General features: G+C 56.2%; 1 protein-coding gene across 1 annotated transcript; it reads left to right on the top strand.

The window, feature by feature from the left end:
- Positions 1–4108: 4108 nt before the first annotated feature.
- NCLIV_000050 (conserved hypothetical protein) lies at positions 4109–20831 on the top strand (the record flags this gene model as incomplete). The annotated part of the gene is made up of 17 exons (XM_003879493.1): positions 4109–4173; positions 4270–4369; positions 4850–5023; positions 5710–6972; positions 7652–7926; positions 8563–9061; positions 9434–10522; positions 11106–11228; positions 11707–11875; positions 12161–12270; positions 12707–14542; positions 14808–16484; positions 17275–17348; positions 18146–18314; positions 18995–19306; positions 19925–20316; positions 20741–20831. 17 exons carry the CDS (start codon positions 4109–4111, stop codon positions 20829–20831), a joined length of 8418 nt encoding a protein of 2805 aa, XP_003879542.1.
- Positions 20832–23091: the final 2260 nt, after the last annotated feature.

Below are 23091 nucleotides of genomic sequence, written 5' to 3'. Positions count from 1 at the left end.
GAAAAACGGGCCGTAAGGATGCGAGAAGGAGGAGAGCAGGAAATGGAGAGCACGGGGAGAAGAGCTGGTCCGCTGAGGCTGTTGTCGGCAGGGGGCGAAGACACGGGAGCAAGTCTCGGGAGAGTGTGAGCCTTCAAAGAGAGAGGTGGGGAACACCGCGGGGAAAGAGCGGCAAGGGAATACACACCAAAACGGTAGCAAACCGTTCTGGAAGTCACACCTGGATGCCACAAACGTTCGAGGGGACCTATGGCTTCGCTATATCCCTTCCCTGCACAGAAAACGCGTTACCTGTTGCTTAAGTGCTCGTGAAGACCGGACAGAAGCCTGAGACGAAAGGCGCGAAAGGAAACGGGACGCGCACGGAACACAACATTTAGCGGTAGGCGCTTTTCCCGCCAGCATGCTCCAGCATCTAAGACTCAAAGCCATGGTTGCCAAGGGAAACAAAGGGGGATCGAGGTCAAGAAATGCAAAAATGGACGCGCAAAGAAGTTTCTACATACGCGAGCTTGCATTTTATGCTATCCAACCATCAAACATGGCCTGTTCACATCTGTACTGATTCTTTTCAAATGCCCGGGAAGGGGTTCGTTGGATCTCCGCCGTTCCCGGCCGCTCTCCCGCGGTCCCCGTTTCTGTGCGTCTTGCTCGACCTTTTCCGGTCTAACTCTTTTGGTGCGTTCGTTGAGTTTGGTCTCATTCCCAATTTCGTTTGCAGGACAAAGGGCAACGAGAAGGAAAGAGACATGGCAAAAGTTGAGAGCTACGTCTGTCGATGCATCTCTCCGGGAGGCGCGGGGCGCCGCGTCGTTCAACAGTGGGCGGGGAAAAGGAACAGAAAGGCAGGTATGGTGGAGGGATACCAAAAAAAGACAAGGGTTTCATGCGAGAACGGCGAAAATAGCGCAAAAGGGGAAAGAAATTAGAAGAAAGCCGCGAAACGGATGAATCGTGCCGTGTCGCTCATCGCACGGCCGTTTGACCCACCAAAAAGACGCCAGCAAAAACGGGAAAGTGAAAAACCGAGAACCTCCACGAGAGAGTGGTTTGACTAGATTCTCCCTTTTCCCTCGCTCAACTCGCTTGCAGAAAACTGCACTTCTAATCTCCTGTGTCGCTAAGCGGTCCGTCTCCCTTCTTCCCTCTCCTCTTTCAAAGCGCTCTCAGGCCAAGCGCGATGCTTGTCACAGGAGCAACAACCTGAGGAGTCCTACACAACCCTGCACATAATGACTAAGGACACCATTTTTCCCCGTCTCCTCGTGAGCAGCGTAAGACGTCGTGGCTCCACCCAAATCCTCGCAGTTCATCTGTAAAACTTTCCTCCACGCGAGCCTGTCTCCAGATATCGTGCGTAGAGTGCGTTGGTTTTCAGCGCACCTTCTCGCTGACGAGCCGTACGTACACGAGAGGAACCGTGCCGGCTTCTCACAGAGGCGGAAACGGCCGGAACGGCAAAAATGCCCTCTCCCCGTGGTAACTATTTTGTGAATCGCTGTTCAAATGCCGTGCCAGAGCCACCGTAGAGCTCTTCCCAGGAACTTGGGAAACAAAACACAAGTATCTTGATCCACAGGGGGGGGGAGAGGGGAAAGCACCGGACGCTCAAGTACGCATTGCGCGTATATCCATATCCACGGTCGAACGCGCGAGTGTCTAGTGAGGAGACTCTGTTTTCCCCTTGAATGCCCGATCTCAAGATGCCGCATGGAGGCATGTCCTGTCAACACAGATGTTTCAGCTTGACTGATGCGACAAAAACTACAAACGGGCACGGAGTGCTGCGCCCGCAGACGACAGCCGACACAAACTGGGCCCCGCTTGTGTGTGTGGCTGCGTATTAATTGTCTAGATGCTTTTGGGTGGCGCAAGAAAAACGTCTAGAAAAATCGTGGTATCCGCAGAAGAACGTCCCATTTGCTAGAAACCATCCGCTGCGGGTCTCAAGGGAAACAGACCAGGAAACACGAACCACGAAACTCGGGAGGCAACGTGTGGCGCCCGCGTGCCGAGAACGCGCACGTTACAGCAAACAAGAACCTAGCCTCCTTGCGAGTCCTCAGTCCGTTTTCTTCCAGAATTAGAGACGCCTTTTGACGCTACGGCTGCTTCCCTCAAAAGCTCCTGGCCTGACGCTGAACCGCCTCAGAATCTGAAACGTGCGTTAACTGCGGCGATGCTTGCTCCGCCCAACCTACTCATCACACGTGGCTTCTAACAGCTGCAGATCACTCTGTTGACGGAAAGGCATGCGCTGCATCTTTCATGAACCGCCGTCCTAGTAGATTGTATCCTTGCTGTGTAGCAAGAGGGCAACTTACTAGACAGATTCGGGTGAAAGAAAGCCGTTTTCCAGGTTGTCTCGAGCCAGGACTGAGCCTGAGGCACCCCTCCAGCATCGCTATGCGGATGCTTTCCCAAAATGATTTTATGAGCCTGTGCGCCTCCCCCTAGCACAGACAGGGTAATACAAGGCTCGTCGCTTCTCCAAAAGGACGATCATGCGAGATCGATCGGATTCATGTGGTGAACTCACCGACTGCATGTTCCCTCTCTCCAGTGTCCCATGAGCATTCTAGGTAGCTTGGCGTCAACGCGAGGGGATCTTTCGAGTTTCAGAAGGTTCTAGCTATATCCGGCGAGAAACTTAAGGTCGAAGGTGGAACCTGTTCAAGTCACTTCTTTGCCATTCGCACAGTGCCTTTACACCTGATAGTTTCCCGCCCGTACTGGCCTCATCAACAGTTGCTGATTTTTATGCCTTTCGCTTAAAGCTCCGCAGAATTCGACCGTGTCAAGGGGGGAACTGGAAGGGCTTTGTCTTCCTGAAAGGGTGGTACGCTCGTTTCTTCATGGATGAATTGCCCACAAAAACCGAGAATCGTGGTACGAAAGGATACGCACCAGCAGCCTCAGACGCGTTACGCGTTGTGTGCTAGAGATCTTGTGCGAACCTCTCGCTTCTCTCCACGGTGATACACATTCAGTTCATGGCATTGCCATGGACCCCTTAGGATGAGCAGAGAGCTCGGATGCAGCCGCTCTGTTTCGCACTTGGCTGAATGAAAGGTGATGTCAGAGCATTCGCCCTTTGTCAGCGTTTTCGTTGACGCACCTTTTCGGCTTTCCCAGAAGCAATGCAGAAGCCTCCCCCCTCTCAAAAAAAACGTGTGGTCTGCGCAGCATCTTAAACCCCTGCTCCGCGCTCTTCCGGAACACATTCTCCAGCTGGGACTAGTCAAATGTAAACTGGTAGCCGCTTTGGAAGTCAGAGCAGGCCAGCTGAGCCTCGGACAGCAGCTTCTTGGAGTTCAACAGCGCGAACTCCGAAAGACATTGATGACTGACAGTGTGTATACACTTGGTCGTTGCAGGTGCGTATATCCATCGTGTGCGGAATTGGAAGTCCTCTTGTGGCGAGGTGAGGCAAGCCGGCTGTCCTAACTGTGAAAAGAGGTGCCGATAAAAAACCACCTCAATGCGGTCTCGGTAATGCGTCTCATGTCCTGGCTCCAGCTTCTGTTTCACTGCTCTTGTCTCACCGTTCCCCATTGTCGCTTCTCCACTCTTTGGCCTCTCATATCCCCCGCTTTCAGTCTGGATTGATCTCCACAGTTCATTTTCGTTCCTTTATTGTTTCGGCTGGTCTCGGATCTCCGACACAAACACTGTCCCCTTTTCGGCGTTCGCCTGCAGAAAGTTCATGTTTCCCCCTTCCTCGCTCTCACCCGTAAGATCTAGGTTAGATTCATGCACGGCGCATCATCCTGTGTTATTTCCTGTTTGTGCTTCCTCGGTGTTTGCCAAATCTGAAGAAGCGGAAAAACGAGCGCAGAGAGACGTGCTCCCCCCCCCCCCCCCTGTCTGCAGGCGGCAGTGCCCTTGTCTCTCGATTTTCACGCAGTGTGCAACTCCAGCGTGAAGAAGAAGCGGTACATGTTTTCGCAACTTTTTTTCGCGTCCTTTCACCCCGCTTTGTTCGGCCAGCCCCCCTCGTTTTCTTTCCTGAGTCGTCTTCAGATTTGTTCCGCGTCTTTCTCAGCAAACTCAAAATAACGATGAAAAACGGTCATCTCTCCTGGCCCTTCTCCCTCCCGTTTTACGCATGCAGGAGCTGGCTTCGATCTCCTGCGTAGGGCCGCCGTCGCCAGACACTCGTACAACCGATACGTGAGCAGAAGTCCTTGAACTCGCCAAACGAGTCGAGCGATCTTCTTTCTTCTCGTCCCCTTTGCTTCTTTTCTCGCGCCTTCCGGCCACGCGCAGCATCGAAAAAGAGCGAGGCTCGGAGACGTCCGAGGGTGCCCCTCTTCCTCGCTGCGGGCTCGCCGGAAACCCACAAACCGAGGCTAGCCTTCACGTCTCGGTGAGTGCACACCTTTTTCCTGAGCGAAGAACAGGGAGAAGCGTGTGAGAAGAAGCACGGGAGTTTGTAAGAGAAAAAAGCGCTAGAATGGGGGACTGACCAGGTGGCTGGACAGGGCGTGTGACAGACAGACGATTCGTCCTGTCTCCTGACGCATTTTATTTGGTGGAAAAGCGAGGTCGTGCAACCTGTCGGAGATGACAGCACACCTTTTCTCTCTGTGTCTTTTTTTTCCATTCGCCTGTCTCTCTTTTTTGCGTTCGCTTTTCCCCTTTCTCTCTGGGCGGCGCTCTTCTCTAAAGAAAGGCGCCCAATTTCCTGTCATGCCCTTCCTGCGAGGTGACAATCCTCTCTCTCGTCCTTCTTTTTCGGTGCCTCATCTCGTCTCGCCCACGCCCTTTTAGTCTGTGCATCCTTCTCTTCAACTTTTTAGTCTGTGTCGATTTCTCTTCTCACTTGTGTCTTCCGTTTTTGTCCTAGCTCTCCGTTGAAGACTCCGCTTCTTCGGTCCCCCTTGCCGCCCCTGTCCTCTCTCTACGTCTGACCGCCCTGCGAAGAAAAAGGAGAGTCTGGGGACAAACCGCGGCCGACGCCAACTGCCCAATGGCCTCTCCGTCTTTTCCGACGTCAACCGCGGCTTCGGCTGTCGCGCGGGTAAGCTGCAAAAACTGGAAGGCGAAGAAGACTTGGAGGCGTCAGTCTCCCAGCAGGCATACGGCAGCCTCACCGACCTGTCTCGTGACAGAAACACGGGCCAGAACTCAGGACAGGAAAAAGAGGACAGAGACAGACAACTTCAAAGTTATAGTTGCTAGAAGACATGCAATCTTACGAGTCGGAAAGACGCCAGCTGTGGAGCCTTCCATTGAGAGGGTCGTGGAGATTCGGGCCCGATCAAAAGGGGAGACGCTCTGTCTCTGTCGATTCGGGCGCCTCCCTTCCGCTTCGGATCCTGATTTGCGTCTTTGCCGAGAACTATTTGGGGCGGTTCGCTTCTTCTGGAACGGGGGTATCAACCTGTCACACGGTTTTTGCCAAGGGAGAAGAGAGAACTCCTGCGGTCCTCCCGTATGTACCCGCTTCAGGTTTCCCTCCGCGTTTGCCTGGGCCCTGTGCATGTGTAGTCCCATGTGAGGTTGTGGACCGGCGACTCGGAATTCGACCAGGATTGCTCCCCGGTCCTTGTGAGTATATCGGGCTCTCCTTCGTGTGCCCCAGCTCGAGACGGAAAATCTGTTTCCCATCTCGCTTTCCTCGCCCTCTTGCCTCGGACCTTTCTTCCGTCTCTGCAAACATCTTTGCCCGGTCATCGCTTCTCAACTGTTTCCTTTCTGCTTCAGGGTCTCCGGGCGAGGAGCGATGGCCGCCAACAGCCGTCTCGCAGTTTCGCGGCGCAGAGCGCAAGGCGACAGCGCGCGCCGCAACCGGAAACTCGCGCACGTGCCTCCCCTTCCGCCTTCTCCCTTTCCGCATCGAATGCCTCGCCGCCCTCGGGGTTCCGGCCTCTGCCGACGCTTGCCCGAGGCGGAGGCCAAAGGCCAGCGATCGGCGGACTCGCGGGCCTGCCAGAAAGCGTGCGGCCCCCGCCGTCTCCATTCTTCCCTCAGCAGCCTGCGCCGTCTCCCAGTCCCCTTCCTTCCTCTGCTTCCGCCTCGGCGCCAGCATCTCGTCCAGGTGACGCTGCGCCTCCTGTCTCTACAGTTCCCCACCATGGGTTTGTCCCTCGGGCGCCCTCGGCCTTTGTAACTCCGTCTCCTCATTCGTCTCCGTCTGCTCCTTTCCCGCCTCTGCCGCGCGGTGCTTCCGCTTCTTCGGCGCCTCCACCGTTGCCTGGCCCCTTTCCCGCGTCGCCTCTCTATGGAGAGGGGGGACCGCGGGGTGCGCCTCAACGGCCCGTTCCTTCTATGGCGGGCGGAGCGCCGAACAGAGTCCCTCCGTCTACGGGTCTTCCTACGTTTCCGTCTGCCTCTCCTTCTTCCCCGTCGCCGTCTCCCTCGCACCCGTCTTCCGCGCCTCTCGCCTTTGGCCCCTCTTCCGCATGGCCACCGAGCAAGCGCGCAGATCTCGGCCCGCCGTGCTTGACGTTCGAGGATTCTCTCTTCTTCAGTCTCCTGTCCTTGATCGAGTCTGTCGCGATTCCACCGAGCCCAACTAGCGACAAGGCGCGGCGCCGCGGCGCCGGGCCACAGGCCTCCGACCGCGGTCGGAGGCCAGGAGAGGGCCTCCAGGCCCCAGACCCGGCTCACGCCAAGGTGCAAGAGCTTCTTCACACCAAACGCACCCTGCTCCTGCAACTCTATGCCATAGTCTACGGCGAACCGCAAACGTCTCGTCGATCTTCCTCGCCTCCGTCCCTGTCTTCCGTGTACCTCCGACCCGCGCCCGCACAGGCATCGCAGCTCGCGCGCGGCCCGCTTTCTGCAGCTGCACTGGCCTCTGTTTTGCCGGACTTTCGGCGGCTGCCGAGCGCAAAAACTCACAAACACTTGATCGCGTTGACGGAAAAGTACAAGAATGTCAGCGACCTCGGCCAAGAGCTCAGGCGCGACAACGCCCTCACTCCCCGTGTCTGGCTGTCTCTCTTTTACTCGCTCCAGGCCATGGTGAGTCAAGCGACCGGTGAGAAGAGACGAGGGCGCGACGCGGAGGGAAGAGAGGATCCGAGACATTTCCAGGAGAAAAGGAAAGGACTGCATGTTTTGCGCCCATGCGGATAATGCCTGTGCTTCTCGCGTTCCTGGAGGGCGAGCCGACAAGGTCGGGGGGAGAAGGCGTAAATTCGAGACAGGCCACAGGTACCAGGCATCGACGCCGCGACCGAGGAGGAAGACAACTGACCGGAGAACCTTGTGTGTGTCAGCATCCCTCACTTTTCAGTTCGGGGTGTACGTGTTCGTGCTCACATGTTGGGTTTTCTGGTGCTGTCTGGTCTGATAGACAGCCGCCAAAGAGACAAAGCAACAGGGCGGCCAGAAACCGACGTAGACAGGAAGACACATCGGAGGAAGACAACAGCGGAGGCGGGCACACGGAGTGTTCGAAACACACCGCAACTCGGTTTTTTATTGTTGCCCGGCTTTTGCCAGCTCCCCCTTTTGTTGTCGGCCGCGTCCGTTGTGCCCCGACTCCCACTCGGTTTGCGTGGAAAGCTTGTGCCTGGCGCTTGTCGTTTTCCGTTGCATGCTGATTCCCTTCTCTCTGCTGGGCTCTCGCTGCTTCGTTGCAAATCCTCTGCAATCTCTCGTGTTTCCCCATGTTGTGTCCCGTGTCCCTCCCGCCCAGGGCCCGAAGGACTCTTACGATAAGCTCTATCTTTTCTTTCTTCGAACGCTGTTGCCCACCTTCCCTCACTTTTTTGAGGCGCCCGGTTCCTCCGCTTTTCGCTCCTCGTCGCCATCTTCCAAGACAGGGGAGAGGCCTGGGAGCGGAGATGCAGCAGCGGCCGCAGCTGCGAACAGTGGCAAAGTGAACGAGAAGCAGAAAGCCAAGAACGCGATCGACTTCGAACCCCTTTTCTTCCGGATCGACTCTGAGTCCTTTCTCCCCCTCGTCGAAGCGTGAGTGAAATAGAAGTCGCGCAAAGAAGGCCGTCAAGCCCTGCATTGTCTCTGGTGACTCGTGTGCGCATCCCGCTGCCGGTCTGTGCGTCCCGTGTGCGTTTCGGCAGTGCTCCAAAGGTTTCTTTCTTTTCCGTGCTGCTCGCTCGAAAGTGTACAACAAACTCTATCCCCGTGTCTTTATCAGGGTCGCCTAATCTTAATTTTGGTGTGGGCCGCTCTTTCGATCGACTTCCCTTTCTCTTGCCTCGCCGTCTACCTGTGTCGAAACGAGAGCCGCAGGCACTCCGTTACACACCTTTTACCTCTCATTCCTTTCCACTCGGTTTTTTCTGAATGGGGACCTTGCTCTGTCCAAACCCTCAGTTACATTTCCGGAGTTCTTCTGGTCCCAGTTCCCGCCGTTTCTGCTTCCTTTTTTCGTGCCGCTCTTTCTTTGTCTGGGCGAAACCACCAGTTGGAGAGTCGGGGCAACGCGCTGTCAGGCGAGCTCCGAGTCTCTGGCCTCCAGTCGAGGCCCGGTCGAGGTCGCGTGCGGGGGAGTTTTCACCTCTCGGACTTTCGCTATCCTTGTCCGAAGCGTATCTCCGCGGGCGTCGTCGCCATTTCTCCCGTCTCGCCTTTTCCTTTCTGCAGGCTAGCTCGTGCGCGCCTGCCCTACGCTTCTCTGTTTTGCCTGCAAGGGGCGCTGTCCCTTTGGGGCACGCGCCTCGTGAAGAACGAGGCCGACATGCAGCAGGCGCTTCGCATTCTACGCGGGATCGCACTCAGTGTCGCTGACCAGATAAAATTCCCAGCGCAGGCTCCAAGGACGGAGAAACTCGCCTCTCCCGTCTCTCCTTCCTCTCCCGTCTCTCCTGCCTCTCCTGTCTCTCCTTCCTCTCCTGTCCTTCCTTCCTCTCCTGTCACTTCTTCCTCTCCTGTCCTTCCTTCCTCCCCAGCTTCTACCAGTACTGGATCCAGCGCGTCGGCTTCTTCCACGTGGCGCTCACCGAGGACGCTCGACGAGCCTGTCACCGAGGAGGGCTTTGCGCGTGCGAGCTACGCCGTTGTGGCGGCTTGGCAGGAGCTGTGGCTGATCTTCCAGCGTCTCCCAGACGTCCGGCCTTCTGCAAAAATCTCCTTCTTTCTTCAGGTGACAATCTGTGCTGGAATTCAGGGGAGGCAGAGACCCGGGGCCGTGGGCACAGAAGCTTGTGAAAGCGTGGGACTTGGGAAAACGACATCCGCCGTCCCAGCGGAACGCGCACAGCTTACGCACGCTCAGGGACAAAAACAAAAAACTCGGAGCGGAGGTGGGCAGGGCAGGGCTTTGATGTGAACCCTCGTCGACGCCGATCAGGGAGGTCAGAGGTTCTCCCTTCTTTAGGAAGGCGACAAGGAAGGCATTTTCAGCGGCCAAAGACAGCTTTTTCTTAGTTCCTGGCGTCTTGCGTGGTCGTCGCTTCAGCTTTTTGCCGCACCGATGCGTCGTTTCTTGCCTTGCTTTGCGTGGCTTCCTCGGCAGGCTCTCCCCTGGGCGGCGGCGATGCAGCGCACGTGCGACGAGGTCTACGCCAACATGCCGACCGACGTCGGGAACCTCGCAGCGCTCGCCTACAGCGCGCGCATGCGCCAAACGTATATATTCCGACAGCTTCAGCACTTGCAGGAAGACCGAAGAGGCACGAGCCAAGCACAGAGTGGAGAGCTGACCGGCGACGTTTCTTCTGCAGCAGCCAGTTCGAACAGCCCCGACGGCGCGTCGCTGCTTTCTGTCTATCCAGACGCGCTGTACGTCTCCCTGCCGTCTCTCAAGGCCTCCCCACACGCCCCTCCGCCTCCGCTCGACTCCCGCGCGTCTCCGCGTGCCGACCGGCCTGCGGACTCTCTGTCTCCTACCGAGCTGTCGGCTTCGCCGTGGCAGGCGCGGGTCTTGGGTGCGCCGCCGCTTCTGCCGCCGTCTGGCTTGGGCGACGAGCGCGAAGGAGACTGGACGCAGGTCGCGAAGGGTCTGTGGGGAGGCAAGGGCCTTTTTGGAGACGGCGTCCAGTTTCTCCAGGCGTCTCACGAGCTCCTCTCCGACTGGTCGTTTCTCTGGGCCATGCCCGGAGAGGCCGAGCCTGTCTGGCTCAAGCTCGCCGCGTTTGCCGCGCGCCTGCATCGCGCTGACGCTCCGCGCTGTTCTCTGGAGGCTGAGCAGGGAGACAGACAAGCGGAGTTGGAGGGGGGCGAAGGCGCGGAGTCGCCGCTCTTCGATGGCACACCCGCGGGCGCAGCGAACGAAGTCGGCAAAAACGCCTTCCGCTCGTGGGAAGTCCGCATGCAGGCTGACCTGGAAGCCGGACTCGTCAAGCGCGCAGGCCTATCTGCCTTCCACTTGCGAAACCACGCATCTGTGCCTCTTTCCGCCGCGACTCCTCCGTCTGCTGGACACGCGGAGACGGCAGGCGGAAATGTGGAGGACCCAGAGAGTGCAGAATGGCTATCTCTCCCTCGGACTCTCGTCGCCCTCGAACATCTGTATTGCCGCGCTGCACACGAGTTCTGTCGGGCGCCTCAGCATGCAATCGAGCAGTTCGTTCGCACTCGCCCTCGGGATTTCATTATGCTCATGGTAGGCAGGCGAATCTTCCCCGCACAGCGTCTTCGTTTCCTTCTCTGGCTTTCATCCCAGACTTCGCCCGGGCACGCGTGTCTCCGTTTCGTGCGTGACTGACCGTCCCTGGGCCTTCCGCTTCAGTCTTGCGAAAGTCCTCTCTCGTTCTGCTCTCGTTGTGTGGCTCTCACGGCTTCCGGGGGCGCGCCACGGGGGGGGGGGGGGGGACAGGGGGGGACGGCCGTTCCCTTTTGTCTTTTGTCAGTTATCGCCGAGCTGCGTCGACTTCTTGGCGGTTTCCCCGCGCTTTTCACGACACGTGTTCTGTTCCCTTGCTTTTCTGTCTGCGCCCCCGTTTCTATTTCGTTCCTGTGTCGTCCTGCCGCTGTTCCGGTCCCAGCTGGTGTCGTCTTTTCCCTCGCCAAGCCGACGCGTTCACACGCCGCTTCCCGCGGCGCTCTCCGCCTCGACCTCGGCTTCGTCGAAGCTCGCGCTCTCCTCGCTCCTCCTGTCTCCCTCGGGTGTCAGTACACCGCAGCGGCTGGCGTCGTCCTGTTTCCTGCCTTGCCGCCACCCTGTGGCACCTCCACTTTTCTTCCAGTTCCAGAACCTCATTCCTCGTCTTCCGCCTCTCCGGCAAGACGAACGCGACGACCGCGGCGTCCATGTGGCAGCGCTGACCCTCCTCGCCGTTCGCTGGCGGTGGGTTTGTACATGGACATCGGTGAGTGTGCTTGTCGTTCGAACACAGGCGAAAAGAGGACAGCGGAGAACCCGCAGTGGAAGTCACGTGAGACAGGGCGCGAAAGATTGTTTCCAGAGCCGCGAGTTCGCTGGTAGGCTGCCGCGCTCGACGCTTGCTGGGGCTCCGACGCTGTGGCACTCCATTGCGGGGTGGAGTCGATCGTGGCGTGTCCGTCAGTTGGCTTCGAGTCGGCTTTACGGAGCAGAGTGTTCCTCCTGAGTTTCGCTTGTCGACTCGCAGCTGGAGGGCAAACTGTTTCTTTTTCTCGGCTCGCGCAAACGGCACCTTGAAAGCTCATCTCAACCTGTGGAGAACGCCTGAGACGGTGACCTCCCTCGTCTGCACGTGTTCTCGTCTTTTGCTGCTCGTCTTCCCGTTTCCGCTTTCCACTTTTCTGCTTTCCACTTTTCTGCTTTCCACTTTTCTGCTTTCCACTTTGGGTGTGTGTGTCGAGTAGGACGGGAACCCGACCGCGACTGCTGGAGGCCTTAATCGCGTCCTACCCCTGTCGCGTTTCGAGAACTTCATGAAAGCGATCAGTGTGCTTTACTCAGAGGCCCTCTACACCGCCCGTCTTCTCCAGCCCCACCAGCAGGAGCGATATCTCCTCCTCCAGCAGCTTCTGCGTGAGTGGCGAACACCGGGGAAAGAGAGTGAACGGCCCCCGAGGAAGGAAGGGAAACGAACCAAGGTGGAAAACAACATCCCTCCGACAACTGCTGCGTGGCTTCGTCACGGTCCTTTCACCTGCTGCCTTGTGTGTCTAGGGTTTACGGTTTCGTGCCGCATTTTTCCTCGCCGTAGGTCCAGAACGCCCACCCGTCCGCCTATCAAGTGTGAGAACTCCTCGTCTTCAGTTCCCCTGCGACTTTGTCGTTTTGTGCGCAATTCTCGTCGTTGTCGCTCTGCAGGACACCTCGGATACACTCCACATAATCGCATAACCATTCACCAGCTAGCCACTCACGGCGGGCCTCGAGCGGCTGCGAACGTCGTCTGCATGCTGGCGGCAACGCGCGAGGTAAGAAAACATTGACCGTGTGTTCCTCGCTTCTACTCTCTCAGGTCTCTCGACTTTGTTCCCTGTATCGGATGGTCTCCCCGTTTTCTCGCTGCGACCACGTCCGTGGGGGCCCGTTTGCTGTTGCCTGCCGCCTGCCTCTTCCGGCTGTCCTGCCTGCCTCGCACATTCGTCCATCTCGCGTGCTTGGGCAAGCGTTCATTCTCGCTCCCGCCCATAGTACGGTTCCCTATGCACCTTATCCCTGTGCGGCTGTGCATGCCTCCCCGGTGTTCTGTTGCGTTGGTTTTGTTTTCCCAACCTTCGCTCTCGCTTCATTGGTGGCAGCGTGCACGCCGACGTGGTACGCGCCGTGCGACCGAGGGTTTTCTTCTCGTCTCTCCAGTTCGTCTGAGCGTTTTGTGTGTTTTGACCTCCGTCTCCGCTTCCTCATCAGATGCATGCAGCAACAGGTCTTCGTCACGCGCTCTTCGAGGTGCTCTCTTCGCTCTTGTCGAACCTATTTTGCAAGGGCATTTTCTTCTGGCCGTCGCGTTCTCCTGGGCCGCCTTTCGTGCCGTATCGTCTTGCTGACGCTTCGTCGTCCTCGCCCCTCGCCACGTCTCCCCGTCACCTGCCTCCCCCCTCTCCGCCTTCTGTCTCGTCTTCGCCTCCTTCTCAGCAGGCGGGAAACTTGGTTTTCGCGCCCAGTCCGGTCACGCTGCTGCCCTACCTCCATCTGGTGGCGCTCGACACGTCCCAATTGCGTTCTGTGAATCCTCGCGTCTCTTATCTTCGGCGCACCATTCGGCTGTACCAAGTGCTGTTTGAGGCGTGTCTCCGCACCCCAGGGTTCAACGGCATGGGGCCGCAACAGCTCATCTCCCACTTTGCCTCCCGCCAAGTTGGAGAGACGGGGTCTCGCGGTCGTGCACCCTCCTCGACGCCCGTGAATCCCAACTCTGGCCTTCCCGAGAGTCCGGACACCCCTCGCGTTTCGGCGTGCCTGCCTTCGCGTTCTTCCCTAGTTCCCTCGGGGTGCCTACCGGGTGAAACAAAAGCGGCACAGATTTCTGCCTCGTCGGGGGAACAGGGGAGACGTGCGGCGATGCCCAAAGTCTTGGCCGAAGGCGAAAAGGCGAGTGAGGAGATGCAGGCAGAAGGAACGGTCACACTGTATGGTTTGACGGAAGCGTCGGTTCACCGCTCTTGGGCCGTGCCGCTAGCCCAGCACGCCGACGTCGACCGCGCTCTGCATCTTCCGCTGCTTCTGCCGCACCTTTTAAACATCTGGAAGGAAAAGCTCCATGCGCGGCGCTACAGCGCTCTGCGGAGTACGCTCTTCCGGTCCACTCAGCAAAGCGCAGAGGCTGCCGACAAAACTGAGGGAGAAACGCGACAGACAGGCGAAGCCACCGAGGACGACCTGGAGGGCGGCACTGCGGAAGGCAGGGAAGAGACCGCCCGCGGGCCAGGTCCCGCCGGCACAAAGCCGGTCTCCCCCGAGCTCGCTGTCTCCACGCTGGTTCTCTTCCTTTGTCGAGCGGCAGGGATTCCGTTGCCTGCGCACCTGAGGGGGGTAGACGAACTTCAGGCGGCTGCTGCGACGCACGGCGACAGCGAGGCAGGAGGGAACCAGGAAACGAGGGGGAGGACTGGGCAGAAGCAGGAAGGGCCGGGGCAAGGAGAGGCTGTGGGGCCGAGATGGGAAGTTCCTCCCCAGCACGCCTCGCGGCAGCGAGGCCTTGGCCACGAGAAGGAAGGGGGAGAGCAAGAAGCGCTCCAGAGCGAAGAGGCTGAGGCTTCGCCAAGCGAGGGAAACGAAGGAACGAGCGGCACGTGCACACCTAAAGCTGAACAGGAACAGGAAGCCCGGAGAGTCGACCCGACCGGGGAGACGGACGACGCAGTGCAGGCGGCGAAGGCCACAGAGGATTCCGAATTTGCAGCGCTGCAGTTGGAGGATGAAGGCGACCTAGCTCTCTCTTCTCTCACATTCGACGCCGACGGGAACCTCTTCATTTCGGAGGAAAAAAGCGGCGAGGCTGCGACCGCGAGAGAGCGCAGCCAGCCGGAGAGCACGAAACCCGCGACGGCAGGAGACGGAGAAAAGCTCCATTCTGGACAAGGCAGTGTCTCTGCACCCTCTTCGCACGATATGTGTCGAGCCGAGGAAGAGGCAAAAGGGATGGAGATGGGAGCGGACCCAGAAGTCGCCGGGGCCTTGGATTCGTCTCGCTTTGCAGAGCCGCTGCGACATCTGACCCTCACGACCTTGGCGACAGGAATGACGGTAAGCTGACGGAAAAGATGAGCAAGTCCCCGTTTCTATCCACGCAAACAAATCGATGACGTTGAAGGCAGGGACGCACACTCTGGCAATTTTTGCAGCCGCGAGCCCCGGCTCTCTGCCTTGCACGCGGGGAGCTACGGCTTTTCGAACCGACAAGAAGCGGTATGCACAGTTGCATGCGTCTATAGGTGTGATGTTAGGGCGTTTCGCATGCGAGGACAGTTTCCGGTTCTTTCTGTGGCCTCCGTGCGGTCTTTGCATTCAGGTTGTCGATGAAGAGCTGCAGTGTTTGAACGAGGTGATAAACCGTCTCAATGCCAAGTTCGGGTCTTCCGTCTCTTCCCCAGCTACGGCAGAGACGATCGAAAAGGATGCTTTTCTGTCAGCGTGCTTCCATCCTTTCCCCTCCATTGCTGCGTACCAGACAGCTCTCTCGTCGCTTTACGACGCGTTTGACCTCTTGTTCGTGGAAAAACTGTCTTCTGCGTCGGTCCCCGAGCTTCAGTTTCTGGCGCTAAACACTCGACGCGTCATCAAACTGCCGCACTACCTTCCTTTCCCCGCGCGGGAAGACGCCCGCAGCCAATTGGGGTCTTCCGCTGAGAGCCTGGCACCCCCTGTCGCCGAGGCCGGAGCGAGCGGCAGTCCATGGAGAGACAGTGAGCGAGAGGCGGGGGCCGCGGCGGAAGGAAGAGAAGAGAACGGCGCCGACCGGGGCAGAGAGCCAGGGCTAGAGCTCGATGAAGAAGAGGAACCGAGCGCGAGGAGGGGGACAAAGCGGGCCGAGCCGCAACTCGTCCACTCCCGCCGGTGGGAAGAGGCGATGAAAGACAGACGCGAATTCTTCTACGGCTCTCTGATGCAGGCGCTTGTGTTGCGCCTTACGAAACTCAATTCGTCCCTGCGTAGGTTTTTCGCACGGGCTTCTGCTGGGGAGTTGCCGTCGGCGGAGGCAAAGGCGGAGCAGACGGACGCGGCGACGGGAGGAAAGGAAGCGATGAGAAGTCAGGCGCAGGAGGCCGTGTCGCTCTTCGAACTCCTTCTGCACATGCTCGCGGGCTCGCCTCTTCCTGTTCAGCGTGAGTTGCTGTTTCTTCTGCTGCAACGGACAGACGGCAGCGCCGACCACGACCCCGAAGCCGGAAGGACGGAGCAGGACGCGACTTCTGTGGCCGATCAGTCGGATCTGACCCTCGCGTCTCCGTCTCACCTCGGGGGGACTGCGGCCGACTCCGCGGCAGACCACAAGAGTGGTCTCTCCGAGGAAATGGAGAGACAGGACTTGCTGGTTCACCTTTCAAAGCCGTTTGAACTGCTCTGCAACGCAGTGCCCACCCTTTCAGATTGTCAGCTCTTCCGTCTTGTTCTCGCGGTTGCCCGCCTAGATCTTCTCGGGTGTCTCTTTCCCACAGACGAAGAGAAGGCCTGGCGAGGGTCGGCTCTCTCGTATCCTGCGCCTTCCGCGGCTGCTTCCCCGCTGACTTGTCCTGTCTTTTTCGCTGCCTCGCCTCTTGCTGCGGCCTCGCTCACAGCCGAGAGACAGAGGCTGCTCGGGCCACATACCCCGCAAGCAGAAGGCGGACAGGGTAACGGCGGGGACGGCTCTCCGAGCTCGAACAGCCTTCGAAACCTCCACGGGTCCTCTCCTGCCCTCAGTGCGGACTCGATCCAGCTTCATCTCCTTCTGGCGCCGGAGCTGGAAAGAAAAGAAGGCGTCGACGACCCAAGGGAAACCGTGAAGCAGGGAACGGATGGAGACAATAGGGAGCTTCGCAAGGAGACGAGGGAGACACCCGAAAGAAGACGAGAAGAGCAAAGCGACAGGCTGCAGCGGGAGTGGAGAGAAGAAAAACGACGTGCGGCGACGCACTTGCAGAGGGCTCTCGAGGGCTCTCTCAGGGCGAAGCTCGCCTACGGCTGGGAAACTCTTTCCTTCTCGGAAGTAAGAATGAAGCCCCGGGTGGATCTCCAACCAGCGGAAGCAGGTCGTGGCGCACACAAATAGGATCTCCCTACCAGGAGGCGTGATGAGTAGCGAAAAAGAGGACGAGACTGCAAAGTGCAGGTGTGAATGTCCATGAAGACCAATGTATAAACACTGCAGGGATACATCATTCATGAGGACATAACAGTTCTCACGGGATGTAATGTGGCACCCGACAAGGAAGAGTTCGTATCTGTATCCAGCGCCTTCGCAACGCGTTCACCAAAAAATTGATACATGCCGATCGCGGTAGAAGAGGGAGACACAGTAGAAGCTCTGTACGTGGAGAAAATCGCACAACGCTTCGTGTACATTGGAAATCTGGTCACCCAACTGCCTCTCCGCGCGCCAGCGCGTAACTGAATAAAACCCCCGCAGTGCCTGCAGGCACACATGAATGGCCAAATTGGTTAATAGATACGAGGACGAAGTGTATGTGGGAAGCAGATAGGAAAGAGCGCGCTCGCGTCCGCGCGGTCTCGCTTTCTGTCTCTCGATTCATACGCCTGTTCTTGACTGTGTAATGCCCCGTATAAAATGTAGAAGCACAACATAAAGGGGGTATTTGTTAGCAGCGCGACACCTCATTTTTTCCCGTGCGCCCATAGCTCTGTTCACATGTGGAGCACAGCCCCAGGGAGGTACGAAAGCTTGTCTTTGACGATGGCAACACATTCCTGTCCATTTTAGATGCAGTCGTTCCTCAGCAGGAGACCATGTTGTCCTTGGCCATCCCGGATACGTGCAGGCGACAGGACTTCTCTGGGCGTTGACAGTCATGCCAGAGCCAAAAATGGATCTTCTCGTACTTCTCTTCGACAGGTAGGTCGGTCTCGTGTCTGACGTCGTTTTTTGTTGCCTTTTTTCGTGCCGTTTTTACTGCTCCGTTATATCGACCGTGAGGGCCTCTTGCTTGTCGTGCGTATATCCCATAGCTCGCCGATCTGACAGCGCCGTGTTCCCGCGTGAGATTCTGTTCCCTCGCCATATGTTTGTGTTTCACGTCGGCCTCGTCTGGACCGGGTTCTTTGACTAGTCTGTCAGGTTCGTGTCCATTGGGACTCCCCTACAGCTTTGTAACCGTATTCTCGGGAGACGCGACTGCCAGTTACGATAGTTACGGCCTGCGCAGCCCTCTCTCGGTTGCGTGCTTCGCGCGTGTCTGTCACCTCCTTCCCCTCTCGTTATGTGCTTCACACCCGGGGGCGTCGGTGTTTCGTCATCCGCATCTCTCTCTTTCCTCTTGTCTGTGCGGTGTTTCTCTTCTCTTTCTTCGTCTTGCTGTCACTGGGGGACTGCGGCATATGTGTAGCTGTCAGCCTACCGCTGTTTCTTCTTTCTCTCCTCTTTCCTTTCTCTTGTCTCTCTCTTCTGGGCTCCTGCTTCTCTTGGTGTCGCTCGTCGTTTCCTTCCACTGCGTCCGTAATACAGGACAACTTCGTCAACGACCACTGTGGCCACATCTCAGAACAAACAACGCAGTTCGCTTGTTGTGTACGTGGGCGTCGCCTCCCGCTGTTTCGGTCCGTTTATATCTTCCACGCGCCATGGATATTTTGCAACTTAATTCTACCGTGCTCCTCATTTCTCCAATGGCTTTTTCCGTTTCGTCTCTTCAGAATTGAATCTTTTTTCAACGTGGTCCTGCAAGAGCAACGAGTTATCGAGCAACCCGCGGATCTTCCTAACCACATCCCTTTCCTCACGTCGGGGCCGATCTACCGATTTCTTGCTACACAGACACCTGTTGATTCGACGCGCTTGAGAGCTGCATGCGTCTCTCTTCTGGTACGCCTTACAAGCGTTGTTCCCGAGCTAAGGACGTTCTTGCTGGTGTCGCTGCGACAAAGCATGATCCATTCCTCGTATGACTCTCCTGTCAAGTGACGCCTTGACTGAGGTCTCAGCAACTTTCGTTTTTTCGTGGTGCGGCTCGCCCTGTGTTAACCCCCAGGTGTGTGTATGGTGCTGCTCTTGTGTAAGGGAATAGCAGAAAGGAGAAGCCCTTCGGGTCGTGCGAGTCTGGCGCCGGTCGATGCGACAGAATTGGGAGTTGCATGCACCTGCTTTTATCCATCTTCTGAGCAGTCTGTGTTAGCGATCGCGAAAACTTTGTCGCGTTGGGAGCTACAGGCAGTAACCAGGAATGGGCTCTCGAGTCCTCTTTCTCTGAGCGTTGATTCACCAGATTCAACATATCCAGGCTCTTTGCTGCTCACTGGCTTCTGTCCGTCATTCATCAAACTTTTCTGCCGTATATTCAACACCCAAGCCGACATGTGGAGACTTCCCCGAAGTCCTTTCTGTGATTTTTCATGTTCAGAGACGACCGGACATACTTGTTGTTGCTATACAGCGTTTCGGTCCCCCTTTTCTGCTGGCATCCTTGCCTTTCTCCATTCGTTTGTTCACTGTCCTGTGCTGGTTTTCCCGTGCTTCGCCCTTTGTCCATTGGTGTCTTCTTTCAGCATGAAGGGGATAGCTCGGTGGTGTCGTCTCTGCAAGCTCGTTTCCCTCTCTGTTGGGTTGCGCTGGAGGTGCTGTCGTCGACGCGCTTCCACCAGGAAAGGAGCATTTTTTCGGACGCCTTCGCGGCATCCGGTTCTGGGAAAGCTCCATACGAAGGTGACCATGGGACTGAGTCGGAAGACGAAACCGAGGGACAGTCAAGGAAAACGAGCCTGCGTGCTAACTCGGTTGTTTCACCACTTGCGCAGTCCGTCATACGCATGGCACAAATGAAGCACGGACTGTCCCTCTTATGGGCAACAGATTTCCAGGTAGGGAATTGAGACAGGGAGAATGGCGGGAAAACGACTGGAAAGGCGGCGAAAGGGAAAGGGTGAAAGGTTTGCATACATATGCATGGTCGGACGCAGCAACAGACAGAAGCAAAGAAGACGGAGGTACGCAGTCAGGGTAGGAAATGAAAAGGGACGAGCCCCCTGAACACTGCGTGTTCGTGTTGCTGGCAGTTTTCCTCCACACCAGAAGTTCTCTTGTATTGTGTCTCTCCACTACGTCATTTCTTGCACGCTCCACTTCCGATTCATTGTCTTCCTTTTATGCTCGGTGTGTTGTCCATGTGTGATGTTTGATGCATGTGCGTCATCTTGGTCCCTCTCGTTCTGTTGTCCGTTTCCTGTCTTGTTTCGTTTCTCCGTGCTTGTCTGCCTCTCCGTTTATCTGCTTGGGACGAGTTACCCCCGTAACGTTCGGTCGTTGTCTGTGCATGTGTCGCTACCATCTCGTGCTTCTTATTACCGCGTTCTCCGTTCCCTACTCGTGTTTCCTCTCGACGTTTTGGTGCGTCTATCTCCACCCTTTCTCCTTCCCTCAATTTTGTCCACCGCCTCCGTTTTTGTTCTTGTTTGTTCGTTTCTCTCGTATTTCCTCAGATTCCAGGACTTCCCTTTTATTTTGATTTAGCTCTTCCGAAAGAGCGCGTCGTCTTCCTCCTCGGATCGCACTGCGCATCTGTGGCTCTCGCAGAAGACGCAGATGCTTTTGATCCCCTTTCTTGCATTAGCGGACTCGAGCCTGATCTCGTTGTTGCTGTTCCTACGCTTCCTCTGGTCGTTCAACGGCGGGGGGCGAGCGCAGACGGGGTAGGGGAAGCACGCCATTTGGGAGAAGAACGAGACTTCGACTGGGAGCTCTCAGAATGCGTCGTGGGGCCACCACGATCAGGAATTAACGAGATTGGAGAACAAAAACAGAAGTTTAGGGATGCTGGCTCCTGTGGAGGGCGGCGGCTCATTAGACGGCTCACCGAAAAGGCAGGATACAGGTAAGTACGAAGCAGAAGTCGACAGCATACCCTCCGTTGTCTATATACACCGCAGAAGCTCGAATGAAGTGACAAGTGTATGCTTGTGGGATATGACATGTTGGGGCAAAAACAAGAAACCCAGCAACACAAACGCAACATTGACGGCCACACGTCAAGAAAACAAGCTTCGATACTGCCTTGGGTGTCTGCTGATTTTTCCTCTCTCTCAACAGCTTGCTGGCCCCCGAGTGTGATAAACGTTCTGGTGTGATGTGTTCTACCAAATCCCTTGTGTCATTTGTTGAATATTCTGCACGACACCTATTTAGCATCCTTGGTACGGGGCACGTTGTAATTGCCTGTGGCGGGCAGTCAGGATTTTGTTTGATTTCGCTCCTGAATTTCGCTAAGAGTGGTTGCCCTTCGTCTCTTCTTCATTCAGGCTGATCGAGATTGATACGCCCGACGCCGCCCAGGTGGATGCTGCCTTAAACTGCGTGCTCAGCTCGCCATCTGGTGAACACGTATCATGAGCGAACCTGACAATTTCTCACCAGACCGCCGGAACTCTTCTCCCAAGTGTGGAAGACAGATGTCAGGATGATTTTTCTGATTAACTGCGGGTGTCTCTAGGCAGTTTTCCCGCCATCTGAATGCACACACCACCAGCTAATGATATACTGGCACTTATTGCATGTAAGGAAGTCTGTGTCCGTATAGCGTCGCAAGGTAAAGAGAGTAATATCTGCAGGTATACCCGTATATTTGCAAGTCCTTTTATATATATATATATATATATATACCGTGTGTATATGGACATCTTACCCCTGCGCACACCCGTCTGTTTCAGATACTTTGGGGGCATGTCGGCTCTCCAGTGCTTTTTCAGATGGCTGTTTCTTCAAACTAAGCCGCAGACCTTCTGAAAGTACCTCGGTAAAGTTGTTTTTGTTTGAAAGAAGTTTGCGTTCGGCACCAAGCTGAAACGCCCCAGCCGTGCATACTTTTGGACCTGGTGTACGTCATCTGATATTTTGTCAAACGACAATGCTATTGCAGCTTCTGGTTCATCTGCCTGGTTCTCACCAAGAGAGGAGAATGGGTGCAAGCATTGGGCAGACCATGGCGCAGCGTTATACCCGGAGTTCTCCCGCGTTGACTCTCAGTGCTGAACTACAAAAATGAATCAATTCTTTGAACCAGGTGCTAGTTGAAGACGTGTGTGATGGTGGATGCGTCATGTCACATTTCATTAGAGACCACAAAGGAGAAAATACGGCAGACGAAAGGGAGCTGACTTCGACGTTTTCTCGTACCTTGAAAACATCTCAGAACACTCCCGGAACCCGTTTTCGTGGAGAATTCGTCAAAAGTGCAGGTAGTGGCCTAATGTGTAAACACGTTGGTCGCTAAAAAACAAGAGAACAGATGTTTCTTCCCGCTATGGGCCAAGACGCAGAACAGGTAGAGCCTGGGCGTAGTGCTGTCGACGGGTGGGCCTTCGTGGAAATCTCAACTGCTTGCATTCGGTGTCAATCATTGACAAAGCCGCTGTGGTTCCGTACAAGCCAGCGTCGTACGCTTCCTCCGAATGGCGACAATTTTTCGATTCTGTTTTGTTGTCTGCATGTGTTACGTGGATTGCACGGCAATATGGGGCTATCATGCGAAAACGGGGGATCCGCTGTCACGGCAAGGGTGTGGTCAGCCTGAGAGCGCGTCTTCGAAGGTTGACGTACATGGCGTCCACGAGCTGGATGTCCAGAGACCATTGGGTAAAGGTGGCTGCCGAGAGGAGATGCCTACGCTGTGACATAACAGGCAGGATACATTGTAGTTGTATAATATCCATGCAGAGCTATAACTGGGTACAACGCGCTTTGATTTGATCATCCGTATTATCCGGCGGCAACACTGTCCCCCCGTGGGAGACAGCTCGAACACTCATACGCTCAACGTCAAGTGGAAGATGCTGTTGTCAGCTTTTATGCTATCTCGGATCATTTTACCTAAAAATGTGTAGGTTGCAACCAGCTCTTTTCTCGCGATGACGAGTAGTTATTGCGTGGCATCGCAACCTTGCTACAGTTTACACCGTTACCGACGTGTCAGAACTCAACTACAAATGCTCACGCCACCAACGAAGTGCCAGCCAAGTTTGGCGCTTTTTACTTTTTTCTGGGAAGTGTGAACGCCTTCCAGTATATTTTCTTAAACTGGACAGTACCGGACCACAAATATGGCCAGAAACTGCTGCATTGAGTGACGCAAAGCATCGATTCCTTACAGTGGTGCAATAAAGTTTTTGTGCGGAGTTCAGTAACAAAAGCTTCAAATACTCGGAATCTGTTTACATTATACCACAGAGTGGATCATCAGTTTCCGTTGCGGAATAGAGACGGCTGGGTAAGGTAGTAACACACAGCAGAACGTGGTCTCCCGCATGGTATCCACAAACGCAACCAACAGTCTGGTACTGGGCAGACGTCGAGGCAGCCGCCATCTCTCTGGAACCGTACCCATTGTTCACTCAAGCCGTAATCTTGAGTTTTTTCTTTGAAGTCTACCTTCCTTTGATGTTTCACAATTTTCCTCCGCATAGCAGAGGCCGCATGCTGCTTCTTCCGATCTGCTTCTAGGTGCTAGTTTTTGTCACACGGTGCTAGCGGTCGAGCTGGTGCAAGCTTGTGTAGTTTGCTAGCTACGCATATGTCTCTTCAGTTGAGCACCGCAATTCTCGCACTCTAGTCGTGGTAGTCGAACCTCTGGCTTTTCGCACGAGGATTTCAATGT

This window comes from Neospora caninum, chromosome Ia, assembly GCF_000208865.1.
Source record: "Neospora caninum Liverpool complete genome, chromosome Ia".
Classification (NCBI taxonomy): Eukaryota; Apicomplexa; class Conoidasida; order Eucoccidiorida; family Sarcocystidae; genus Neospora; species Neospora caninum.
Note: the sequence above shows the minus strand (reverse complement) of the source record. Positions and strands in the feature narration are given on the sequence as shown.